Source organism: Drosophila santomea, chromosome 3L, assembly GCF_016746245.2.
Source record: "Drosophila santomea strain STO CAGO 1482 chromosome 3L, Prin_Dsan_1.1, whole genome shotgun sequence".
NCBI lineage: Eukaryota > Metazoa > Arthropoda > Insecta > Diptera > Drosophilidae > Drosophila > Drosophila santomea.
The window spans coordinates 3,879,021-3,892,399 of record NC_053018.2 but is presented as its reverse complement, the minus strand read 5'-3'; the positions used below and the strand labels follow the sequence as shown (position 1 = coordinate 3,892,399).

Genomic DNA, 13,379 nt, shown 5'->3' with positions numbered 1-13,379 from the left:
ACAGCGACACCCAACAAAATTAATGGGCTCCTCAGACGCGACTATTTTGGGCGCACTTCTTACCCATTTGGTATTACGAAGCAGTAGAGCCCAGAATTGGGCCAAAGAATTTCGAATCAGCAGGTGAAACTTCTTTCGGAATTCCAGCCATTATTGACCGCATTCTGATTGGGGGAACCCAAGTCTGCTGATCACACACCCCAAAATGGTAGCAGAAAATGATGGGGCACCTGTGATGGCAAAATGTTCGGAATAAATGCTTTAACTTATCAAATAACTCAATATTCAGATATCAAAATTACCTAAAATTGCTAGCCAATAAAACAGCATGCGTCCAATTTAGTTTTCTTTAATAAGCATCATATAACATACGAATACAATAAATAATTGGCATAAATAACTTATGTCTAGTTTGTTTGCTCGCTGCGAATGTATCCAAAACAGTTCTTCGATTTCTCATTAAAGGTAAATTTGTAAAATTTAGTCATACATTTAAGGCATTGCACTAAGGGGGCTAAAGGTTACAACTAAAATTGGTTTACTGGCATTTCGTTCATTGTGCTAAAATTAATTTTGCTCTAGGGCCTTAGGGATTATTTAATAATCAGCGTCGTACCACTTGAATGTGAATTAAATAAATACATGTATAAATAATGTCTCCATTGGAGGTCAGAGTTCAGGTGGACCTGTGGGGGTTCATCTAATGCCACTGGCCGTACTGATTGCGATAGGCCAGGTAGTGGGGATCCTGGATCTGTGACTGCTGCTGCGGCTGTCGCACCTGGTAGCTGTCCGTGGAGGAGTCGGTGTCCTCGACCGAGGGATCCGTTTGCAGGGAGCGCTTCCAGTAGCTACCCGGCTCGCTCCAGTCGTCGCCGTGATCCTCGTAGTGGTGCTGATGGTGGGCATGTTCAACGTATACAACCTAGTTAGAAAATATGCAAAACGTGTGCCGTGAAGTGAGAAACACCAGAGGAAGTACCAAAGAGGCCCAAGAGTGTGAGTGGTTCTGTTTCATATTTGTCATATTCGTGTTTTGTGACTGTATCTGTATCTGGTTATCTGGGTAACTGGGTATCTGGGTGTATCTGAGTTTCATGTATCTGTCTGTCTTACAGGAGCAATCCTTTCGCGTCATCCGCCCAAAACTCGTACTTACACAGTGTGAAGGGAAAGACTTTGGAAACGAACTCTGAGAACTGTTTGAGGTTTTTGGGTCTTAAAGTGTATACTGTTATTAGAGAACACATTGATTGGGTTTTTTCTGTTTCTTGTATTATTTTTTGTTTGTTTTTAGAGTTGTACGTTCCGAGAACGTTTGTGAGCTGTCCAAAATTTTACCATATCTGAAACCAAAGAGGTCTGAATTTGTTAGCATACGGCACATTTTGGAGTCGTTAGGTGGTTGGAACTCTGGTGATTGAAGCTTGAAGAGGTTCTGGAGCTGGAGTCCCCAAAACAGTTAGGGAAGTTAGAGCGCTCGGGTGTTTTGGAAGGTATCAACGCATTTTACACATTTTATATACATCATTTGTTGAAGAGATAGAGAGTCGAGAGGCAGGGGCAGTTGGAAAAATATTAGCAGAGGTACACAGAAAAACTGTTGATCATAAAAACGTAAATTTTTAACAAAAAGAGTATTTGATTAAATAGAATTTAAATTAGGTTAATAAATAAATAATACATTTATAATATGAATATAAAAGTATGAATCTAACACTTTAAATTAGGATTACAGTTTTGCTCTTATTTAAAATTTCTTTAGACTTAATTTATGTTTTTAGGATCAACCATTAAATCGAATTGAATTTTCTTTGTACATTTTGAGGAGAGAACCCTTAATTTTTGCTGCACAACAAACAGCATCGAAAACAAACCATGGCCCACGAAATTGGTTGTTCACTTATGACTAGTGTAAGGACATTCTTATCAGAACTGAAAGAGTGCAGAAAATCCATTAAAGTCGGGTAACCCTTGGTCTATCAACCTGAACATGATGTTCGTGTGTGTCGGTACAGTAAAACCGGAACAAAACTCACAGGATCTGGGACCCAAGCTCAACTCACCTTAGATGGCGGACTGCCGCGCTTCACATCGATCCAGAATCGGGCTATATTGATCAGCAGACCGATCAGGGCTATGGCAAAGAACTTGACCTGCAGATGGGCGCCCAGGATCTTCAGCAGAAGTTCGATTTTGGCCTTCAGGAAGCTGCCAATCATGATGAACTTGGCAATGGCCTTCTTCTTCTTCTTCTTCTTGCCTCGGGTCACTGTATAAATTACGATACAGGATAATCAGAGGGAATAAGGATGCATTAGTATCGTTTTGCTATGAAGCGATCACACTTACTTGGCTAAATGGAACAAGAAACGCAAATAACATTTAAATTCTTCGCTTGGGAGGGTGGTGTTTGTTAGTATGAACTGCAGTGCGCGTTTGGTGCGTTAACGATAACGAAACGGCATTCAAAAACACAAGCAAAAAGCAGGCAATTAACTTAACTTAATTTAAACCAAAAACTTATAATAACTAAATAACTTAAGTTTCTTTTGTAAGTAATCTCCAGTATACCAATGATTTGGTACTGAAGCACAGAGCAGCGCCACCTACACGGCTAAATTAATAAGCTTAAGTTTCAGCCTCTGTTATGTAGATGGCGCCACAACATTTTTTAAAGTAATCTGGTAAAGCTTTTCAGACTTAAAGAAACAGTTTTACCATCATGAAATGGCAAAAAAAAAAACCGTAAGGGCCTACATAACTTAAATAATAAGTACAAATAATATAAATTCTTTGGAAAACTTAAACCCTCCACCAGATATAAACACATATTTATAAACCAGTCAGATTAGACCAGACCAATGGGACAATATAGAACATTTTCGGTGAATTGCTTAAAATATGTTCAACTTAAAATAAAAAATAATTTTTTTAAGATTCCTATTTCCGTTTGTCCACCGAAAAACCTCTATATCATAGACAAAACTGGAAACTTAGACATAGAAGGGCACTAAGTTGTGCTTGAGAAAACGGTGCGCAAAAGTCATGTAAAACCACACGCAGCAAACAACACACACCTCCGTTACTTCTACCATAATTAAGTGGGTTCCTGTGCTTGCGTTTTCCCCCGCCGACTCCCGACAGCACATCATCCGCGTCCGCCAGCTCGTCGAGCAGGCCCAATCCCAAACTGAGATCACTCTGCTCGTGCTCCACCACGGCTGACCCGTGTTGACCCTTGCGCTTCCGCTTGCCCTTCATGCGGCGCTTCTGCTTCCGTTTCCTCATCGGCTTGCCCACGGATTCCGTATCATCGGCACTCCCATGACTAATCACCGAGGACCCGTGCTCGTGTTCCGAGTCCACCTCATGGTGCTCCGGTGCAGCCTGCACCACCACCAAGGTCGAGGGCTGTGTGTCCGACCCTTGACCCTTCCGCTTGTTCTTCTTGTTCTTCTTGCGCTTATCGCCCTTCTTGTTCTTCTTGCGCTTACCGCCTCCTGGCTTTTTCAGCGCACCCGCCGCAGTTTCATCGCCATCCTGCAGCTCGATAAATTCCACACCTGAATGAAGGGAACATCAAGTTAGTTGCATAGAGAGAATGCCTAAGAAATATTCCTAATCCTTACCTGTTGAAGTGTTGTCCTCGGCTAGGACGGGATTTTTCCCATCACCTTGGGTTTGCGCTGCCGGCGCTCCACTGAAGACACTTGGGGTATTTTCTTTTTCAGTATCACTCTCTGGTGCTGAGACCGCCTCATCCACGTCCTCGTCTTCGTTGTCAGCTTCAGCCTCTGGCTCCTGGTCCTTGTCCTGATCCTGATCCTGTTCCGCCGTGCTGTCCGAGTCGTCGTCCTCCTCATCCCTGTCATCATCCTCCTCCTCATCGTCATCCTCCTCATTATTGGCATCCGCCTCCGCATCCTCATCATCTGCATTCTCCTCCTCCTCCGCGGCATTGCTGGCATCATCCGCATCCGCCTCATCGTCATCTTCGGCACTATTTCCACTCTGGTCAGTTTCACTATCATCCTCCGCCGCTTTCGGTGTCTGCAGATACTCGTATTCGCGACCTAGGAAGCTGCAGGTGATGGCCAAATGGTAAAATACAAAAAAAAAAAGAGAAAAAACAGGAAGATGAACACTCTGGCGAAAATCTACATTCAACCCGTTTGTCCACACTCACCCGTCCATGGATTCGGCCAGGTATTTCTTCATGTAATTCGTGCCGATCTCAATTTTCTTCAGTATCGTCGATGGCTTCTCTTTCACAGGCAACTCCGAGGTGCTGTAGCCTCTTCTCTCGATCGTGGCGTTCATCTGCCGATCGGCCTCGACTGTCCCAAAAATAAAAAATAAATGGAAATTATTTGGCGAAAAAAGAAAATGCTTTCGATTTTAATTGCTTTTCCATGTAAATGCCTAGCACGTTTGCTGTTTTTTTGGTGTTGCGTTTAAAATTGGCAACTAACTCCTCCAAACTCATTGATTATCACACTTAGTGATCACAAAACCCTGGGGGTTTCCTTGACTTTTTCTTAGAGTCTCATCCACAAATAGTTGTTTGAACTTGGAGTTTAGCTGGGAGGTTGGTGAAAATGCCAGCTTTTCATTGCTGAGATTTTTATATGCGCACATATGTGGGAAAAATATTTTCCACTAACAAAGGAAGATTGTGCTTGGCTTAAGGCAGTTTGTAGTTAATTTTTGTTCCAGTGACATACTTTACAGAATTTATAAATCACAATTCACTCTTATCAATTAAATGCATTTAATTTAGTTTTTTTGACTTAAACTCACCTTTAAGTTTCTGCCATTGGACATTCAGTTCTCCATCCCAAACATCCAGTATCCGACCGGATTGTTGGCGCGCACAGGTCCAGGGTTCCGCTCTGATGGGACACAAGGCCAGGTCCAGATACGGTGATACCTCTGCAAAAAGACAGAAAGAGATCAGCGTAAATAAATATAGCAAAACTAGTCAAATATTAAATGGAAAACTGCCAACGAATTGGGCAAACGAGCGACTGACAGCTCCACTGACTTTCTGTCTGGGCAAGCTCAGTGGGGATTTGTGGTCTGATTTGGCCAACATGGTCATGGCTATATGGCTCTAACTTGGCGATCTTCAGCCACTGCAAATATTTGAGTGAAAGTATGTGTGACCACTGACCACTGGTACCACTGGGCAATCATTTCAACACCTTGTGCGGTTTTCCTGACCACCGATGTGCGGTGCGTGCAGATGCATCGTACTCCCCCCCCTTTGGATATCCATTGGATATCCCAGTACACAAGACTTGATGTTTAGATGTTCGCGGCGCGAGCCATGTTTTAGTTAACATCGAAGATTGCCATCAATCAGCGATGGAGTGAAAAGCTCAGCGATTGCCGTCAATTAAAATTATTGCTGCATGTCCAGATTGATCGCATCTTAATTTGAGACCATTTAATCGGGAATAAATTATTTTGATACGGTGGCATTGTCGCCATTGAAATTTGCACAAAACATGCAATCAAATATAATATAGTAAGTAGCAAAATTCATGCATCATCTGGCGCCAAAAATTTGTTAGCTTGCAGACAACAATAATTTTCCTCTCTCTCTCTGATGATGATACACAATTCCCAGAATTTCGCACAAATTGAGCAATTTGTTCGCTACTTAACTTCATTAGCATTTGCTTAGGCCTTTTGTTCATTTAATTGCCATGCTGGTAGGTACATGCAATAGGTCGTGATAAGTGAAAATGTATTGCTACTTTGTGTGGATTTTCTCATGTCGTTAGTTGTCTGTTTGTCACAATTTATTTGGCTCATTTCACTTTCAATGGCACCGACAGCGACACAGCGCGTACTTTGACCCAAGGCTTCGCTAATATTTCCAAATTCAATGCCGAGTGAAAGCCGCGAGGAGTCGCCACAAGTACCCGGCTGTGAGAAATTGTTTACCTGCAACTCGTAGTGACATCCCATAGATAACATCCTGCTGAATTCGACCCACGCCGCTAGAAAACCGAATAGCAACAAGGAAAACCTGTGCCAGAATGCACAGAGTTAGGGAGCCAAGGAGTGCCAGGAAGGGAAATCGACGACTCTGGGGAAGTCGAAGAAAGCCACTTCGTGATGCACTCAAAGGAATATTTTTGGACAATTATTTAGGATCTTGAGTTAAGCAAATATAATGAAAAACTATATTCAATACCTATAAACATAATGCAACAACTTTGTAACATCACTTAATGCATACTTAAAATATTATTGAATGAGAATATGAAATACAAGCTTGACTAATCTTGAGCGAGCAGTATTTCTTGCAGTGTACTCCCTGGCGAGCATCTTCGATATTTGGCAGCTGTCCTCTTTGGCCGACAAATGTGGCACATTATTTCCAGCTGCTTGGAAGCTGCTTAGCAGCCATTCTGGCCAAAAATCCTACACAAGCTGCCATTTGGCATTTGCCATTTGGTCCAATGATTTCGCCTTGGCCTCTGGGCTTTTCACTTTTCTTTAACATTTCGGTGGTACCATAGGGCGTATGGTAATTCGATGGCAATGCCAATAATCCCTGTGCCAGCTAATATCCAGTATCAAATGAACTTTCACTGCGTGGCTTACTTGTAGTTATATATTTACTATAGGTTGGTAGTCACTGAAATTGCTACGCCTCGGCTTGATGATGGGTGACGCATTTGCCTATGGTAATGTGGTAGACCCTAACTTTTCCAGCTGGCCAACTGTAAACTGCTGCTGGACTGCTGGGCATGTGGGCCAAGTTGCCGGCCATTTGGCTAATTCACCTTGCCTGAGGAGCGGCCATAACAGTAGCTCGTAAAATATTAGCATAATCACTGGAAATTCTGATTTATTTTTCCTGGCCAGATCAGATTAAGTTGTAAACATGAAATGTGGCCGCGGAGCATCGTGTGCGGCATTTGAAAGTGAATCGAATGATTGGTGGCTTTTTGTACTGGAGTCTTAAAATAATAAAATTTACTGCAGATTTTTTTAAGATTTGTTAGGCACTTAATGCAATAGTCAATAAGTGAATCATTTAAAAGTGAAGGTTGAGTGGGCTTGCTTTTGAAATCTTAGCTTACAAATATCTTTTTGCAAATTAAATAATTAACAAGATTGCTTTACAAAACCATTAAATTAATTTTCAAACAGTCTTTAAATTGATTCTATCTGTCTGAGCTTGAAGCACTCTCCATATAATTCCCCGCCAAACCTTTTTGGGCAGCTGAATTAAATACAATGATCTAGTGGTTTCGGCATTTAAAGCATCTCAGACTGCGTTACAATAGAATTTTATGGCCATTATAGAAATCGGACGGAACAATATGGCACTCTGAACCGTTAGCGTGCGACCCATCAGACATATAGACATACCTACGGTCGGTCATATGGACATGTGAGCATGAAGAGCTCTGCCGAGCTTGAAACTTTAATAAACTTTCACTGGTTTCGATCTGGCGCAGAATTTGAATTGAAGACACCGCCGACGACGAAGTCAACCGCAAGTTAAATGCAAACTCAAAACCCAAACAAGACATGGCCGGCAGCTACAACTTGAGCAACATCGCCGCACATGTTGTATATTGATTGGAGCTCCACTTTGACTAGGCAAATCAATGGGTGCACTGGGGGAAATCTGCTCTAGATCCTTAGAAACTTCTTTAAAAGCAATGTCTTATATTGGTAAGGTGTAATCTATAATCCACTCTCCACAGAACTCTTTAATAAATACAATAAACAATTTTAGGAGCGTTTAACTAGCTGTTGTTCTTATTAGTAAGATTTTGATTTGCAACAAGTTTGTTTGGCCTTTATGATTGACATGTTTTTAGTTCAAATGCAATGCTATTTCAAGCATCTCAAGTAAGAGTGTTGATACTCAGCAGGATCAGGTTTGGTTTATTAAGTGAGAAGTGTCCGCCGAGCAATTATGGAAATATTTCCACGCGTTTTCCTGTGTGGCATCTGGCTGCAACTGAAATAGTTGCTCCAAATCCCAATTGCTGCCACGCAGAAAGCAGAAGCAAGTGGCCCAAGTGGCGATTCAAACTTGACAGATGGAGACGCAGTTACAGCTTCATGTGGCTCCAGTTTGACCATCTTTTCAAACTGGGCGAGATGCCAATGCCGATGCCAATGCCGATGCCAATGCCGATGCCAATGCCGATGCCAGAAAAGCGACAATTAAAAAATGAAATTATATTTCATTCCGGTGAAGCGCAGCACTTTTCATTTTTGTGCGCTACGACCATAAATGTCGCCAATGTTGCTCCGTTTAGGAGTTTGCTTAGCCATGGTTTCCAGTGCGGCATTGTTTGCCTTTTGGCCAGACCCGTTCGGACCGGGCTTATTTAAATAGTAGGTGACTTGGCTCGTACACTCTCACATACAAATATGACGGTTATAACCCAATTACGAGTGTTTTTCAAGTTTTTCTCTTGTTTTTGTGCGCCTCGCTTGGCTTTTGGTGTCGGCGCAATTTGTACAAGCCCCCGGAATGGAGACGCTAGTGCTTCTCCCTCCTCCTCCTCCTCGGGATAACTCCCTTCAAGTCTGGGTTGGCTCAACACCAAGTTGGTGTAGTCACCATCACCATCCGAATCTGACAGTATCGCGACTATGAAATCAACTTGTTTGTACTGCACGGCTGTTTATCCATTCTTATTGTTTGCGTTGCCGTTGTTATTGCGCCTTTTACAGGTGCTGCTCTTCGGGAGCTTTGGGGTTTATCGTAAAGTTGGGGGCTTGGTTGGTTCTCATATGTATGTCTTTTGTAAGGAATAAGTTAGGTCTTAAAATCAAGATGGCCAGAACATCTTAATTTTGTATCTAATACTTTGCGGGTTCCACAAGAAAAGTCTTTGAAGACATACTTATCTAACAGATTTCTAACAATTACCTAACAAAAAAGTCATTTATTAAATTAGCACGTAACAAAACTAAGTATTATTAAACTTAAAGTTTAAATTTTCGTGTATTTTCTTGTCTTACATTGTAAGATAATTATGATAAAATGCTACACATTCCACTTTCTAAATGAATGTGAAAAAATATTTGGGAAAACACATCACCCACACCACATTCACATTCCCCCAACCCTTCGTTTATTTCCACCTCGTGACTTTCCTAATTAAATTTACATATCTCAAGTGTGGTTCAAGTGTATCTGATATTCGTTTAATCGGCGAGCAAAACGTTAATTTGTGTTTTGCTGCCCGTTCTTTAATGACTCGACATGTCTATCGTAACACCCAACCAGCCGCCCTTCTTTTGGTTCTGGTTTAGTTGGTTATGACCCATATTACATGCTCAGAAGCAGATCGAGACGCCAAGTGCCCTAAACGATAACGAGGTGTATGCTTTTTGCTTGGTGGTGTCTTCATTGCACTTGTTGCCTTGGCTTTGCTAATTGTTCGCCATGCACTTGAAGCTCGCTTTAGCGGCTTGGAAGCAAAAGCAACACAGCAGCGGCCAAGAAAAAAGTGTCGTACGCTCCATAACGTAACAGAACCAAATTGGTAAGAAGCTAGTCGCATGCAAGCTACTTTGTTATGCTGCATTGCCCATGGAAGTCACCCGATTGACAGCCTATAAAAAGTCGCATGTTGATGTGCTTTAAAACTTAAGGGAAATGAGTATTTCAATTGAACATTTTTCTGATAAGCCATCAAAAATGCCATAAAATTAAATTATTTAGTACTAAAACGGGATGTGCTATTTATTTTTGTATGAACTTTTAAATGAATCTCTGTTAATTACGATTAACTACGATTTTTTCTCCAGGTGGAAAAGAGTGTGCTGGCCAAGATTGATGCCTGGCCTAGAGTGACAGCTCTGATGGATCTGTGGCCACTCTGGTGGCTCATAAATCTCTGGATTCTATGGCTTCGGTGGCAGTGACAGTGGCGACTTTCGTTTGGCTGCTGACCGATTATATAATTGCCGAACGCTAAAATCGCCACTCTCACAGCCAGCTTAATGAACTAAAATTTCACTTCAATAAAAGCATTTTACTTAGGCCCTTTGTTTATGTTTTGTTTCTTTGTCTGTCTGCTCACTACTACTCGTTATATTACACCACGAAAAAATACGAAATTAAAATACAGAGAAATTTGGGAGCTGCGAGAGACACTCAGCAGATTTGATTGGAGCGCTGTCTTACCATTTAATCGTCGTCCAACCTGCTGGCGAGCTGGTCTTAAAGCCAGATCTGAACGATCTGCTTGGCGGGCGGGCAAACTCCAGGCTTTGGCCAAAGAAATCTGCGTTTGCAGGAGCAGGCAGATCAGGCCTGCTATGACTGTCGGCTGCCAGTCCATTTTGTTTAGTTGGTATAGGCCCCTCTCCGCTCTCCGCTGGTCTTCGATGTGGGCTTATAATATATGTTCACTAGCACCGTTAGATGAAATCAGAAATCTGGTGAAACCAAAGTCAGCAGCACACACACGTGATTTATATACGTTTATCGGCACGCACAAGAACAACGGCGCTTTGTTCCATTTTCAAATTCTATTTTCCAAAAAACCCGAATCGAAAACCCCGCACGAATATTGTTTGTTGTTATGGATAGATGGTTATGTGGTTATGTGGATGCACTAGCTCCTCGGCGATCTGCTCACGACCAAGTTCAAGGTAAGATTAAGCCATGACGCGCATACGTAAGAAGTTTTATACCAAAGCGCGACTTAAGAGAGTGCGATGTGAAAGCGCTCATGGCGCGGCTCTTTGGAAAGTTGGCAGCCGAGGTGGCCAAAAGCGGCTCTCTTCTAACCGCCTGGGTAGTTGGTACATTGGTAACTTGGCTACCCACCTGGCTATTGACTTGTGGCTGGCCGGTGTGGATTTTAGCAAATGTGCGGCATGCACTGAACAAACGGATCAATTAAGCTGTCCGCTATGCGCATTTTCAGTGTCACACTGAATGCGATACCTCGGGAATTCTCTCGGGGATGGGGGTCAAAACATACTCGTATGTGAACCATCGAACTTTGACTTGACCTTCACTGTTCTGCAGGTATTGTCTTAGCCAAATTTCTTTGTAAACAAAAGGCGTTTTTAGCTTAGCCCTAACAAAGAAGACATATTTAAGCCAGCTTCGGCTATCTTTGTATTTGTATTATTTAATAATAAATCCACTAGTTAGCCCATTTAAATCCTATTAACTTAAGACCTTTGCTTTGACTAAACAAGTTTTAGATTAACCTTATATTGATCTTTACTGGTCAATACCTAAATAAAATTAAATAAATAATTTAATCGTTAATCAATTTAATTTAATTTGTTGGCAAAAAGATTATTATATTTTGCCAAAAATATTGAACAACTTTTAAGAAGCCAATCCAATATATTCCTAGAATGGTACATTTCTGTTTACTTTAAATAAAATAAACTAACTCTATTGTGCTGTACTGCTGGCTAAATCTTTTAAAACTAAAGTTTTCTTGGCAGAGTACTGAATAATCTGCATCTGAATAATCTATCAATGAATGCCATGAATAACCCACCAGTCGAACTCCTCTTTTCACTGCCAAGTATGACACATGAACTCCTGGATATCATTCGAAAGTCGTTCGTGAAATGCTAATCCTGTGGCGAAATGCTTGTATGGCAGATGCAAATCCTGTATTGGGTCAAAAGGTTTTTCCATGGGGATTTTCCTCCTAGTAGAAATTAAATTTTCTTCCACATAAGTGAAAAAACAAATAGATCTTTAACATACACCTTCATCGCTTTTACCTCTTCCCTAACGAAATTCGTTAGCACCTCGCAGTATTGCATCAACAATTGGTTAAGCAAATAAAGCAAGTTTAGGCAAAATAAAAAACAGTTGCATCATTGATAAATTCTGGTTAAGAAAAGACACGTTTCTTCACCTGTCGAGCAAATGAAAAATGAAAGTTTTTTATCTGTTAACTTAGGTTGTGTCCATAATTGATTTGGACAATTCGCAAACTAATGCTATTTGAGTGTAAGGGCTGGGCCTGCGTCACAAAGCTGATCTTATAAAGAGTAAACATGAGAGAACGCCCTCCTCGACAACATTGACACGCACAAAAAGAAAGTTTGCACAACTTATTGATATTTTCAGATTGAAGTTTACAACAAGGTGTGACCGAATCGGGTACCCAATTCCATTTGGTCAACGCACTCGCACACTGCTCGAATTTTTGATTAGCCCCCGAATTACGAAATTATCCATTGTGAGCGGCAAATTAGCGAAGAATTCGTGATGAACGCTTATTTATACGTATACTTGTAAGTAAGCTGGCATATCTCCCACCCATATCATATATCAATTTCACTTTCAGCGGACAGGCGACAGGCAATTAAGGAGACATAGGGCTGCCAAAGATGTCGCCAAGGTAGTTGGTATCCATAAGGTAGCTGACTTACCCGTTCCCAGGCCATGTCCAATTATCATGTTAGAAAGAGAGTGAGAGCAGCCAGATCCGCTGACAGCACGTCCCCAGCCCCCAACTCCCGATTGATGCTCATACATGGAAAGAAATAACTACAATTAATGTCTACGAACACTTCCATTTCATATTCTCATAAAGCTTTACATGCATGACAAATAATATTGCATTCAACAAATTGATTGACAGGAAATCACTTTTTTGAATTTCCAAATACTGCATTTTTAGAATTTTAATATAGCTCTTAAGTCAAAGAATTATCTATTGAAAACCAAAAGCAATACTTAATTTTTAACCTTGCTTTGAGAAATTTGTAAGGTATTTCCGGCAAATTAAAGAGATTTTCTTTTTGTGCACTTTTAGATGCCCAGTGTCTTGGCTGTCAGTTAGACGCAATTATCCACATTTTATATATAGTAGAGGTAAAGATGCTGGCTCTGGTGCATCTGTCGATGCTCATGATTTGTCGCTTCCAAGCTGGCCACCAAATGCAATGGACAGAAAAAACCTTTGGAGTATTTCAATAATCGCAGTTTGCCGCTGAAATGCTGAGCCGCTGGCCTGCTGCTGTGCGTTAGAAAGCCGGCGATCAGAGAAATTCAATGTGCACTTTCATTTGTTTCTAGTTTGTAGTCGTCTACCTATTATATTTTGCTCTGCTGCTGGTTTAGCCTTATCAACTATTGGTTTAAGTAGCGCCATTTTGTTTTTGGCACGGCTAGCTAATTAATTGAAACGCTCGACTAAGGCCATCGTCTGCCGACAAAGAAGACATCACCACGGGCTCGGCTCAACTCAGCTCGACTTGCCACAACTCGACTCGTCTCGTTACTCAAGTCGAACGTCATCGGCCCACACTTATGACGGCTTGCTAATGGCTGGCACCACTCTGTCCTCATGTCCTCCTATAAATCAGTCACCGAGCAAGATTCCATAACGCCA

At 41.5% G+C, this 13,379-nt stretch overlaps 1 protein-coding gene across 1 annotated transcript; it reads right to left on the bottom strand.

Annotated features, from left to right (window-relative positions):
• Window positions 1–411: 411 nt before the first annotated feature.
• Window positions 412–7,968, bottom strand: LOC120450044 (translation initiation factor IF-2). Its single transcript, XM_039632797.1, has 7 exons — window positions 5,956–7,968; window positions 4,804–4,935; window positions 4,190–4,340; window positions 3,633–4,084; window positions 3,081–3,566; window positions 2,067–2,272; window positions 412–925 (listed from the first exon to the last, which is right to left on the bottom strand). Exons 1-7 carry the CDS (start codon window positions 5,972–5,974, stop codon window positions 701–703), a joined length of 1,671 nt encoding a protein of 556 aa, XP_039488731.1. The 5' UTR covers window positions 5,975–7,968; the 3' UTR covers window positions 412–700.
• Window positions 7,969–13,379: the final 5,411 nt, after the last annotated feature.

Excerpts from the sequence above, each read along its gene's own strand:
- LOC120450044 (XM_039632797.1), bottom strand. Across the intron at positions 3,567-3,632 it reads CGAGGACAACACTTCAACAG|GTGTGGAATTTATCGAGCTG; the intron begins GTAAGGATTAGG and ends CCCTTCATTCAG. Across the intron at positions 2,273-3,080 it reads TTATGGTAGAAGTAACGGAG|TGACCCGAGGCAAGAAGAAG; the intron begins GTGTGTGTTGTT and ends TAATTTATACAG.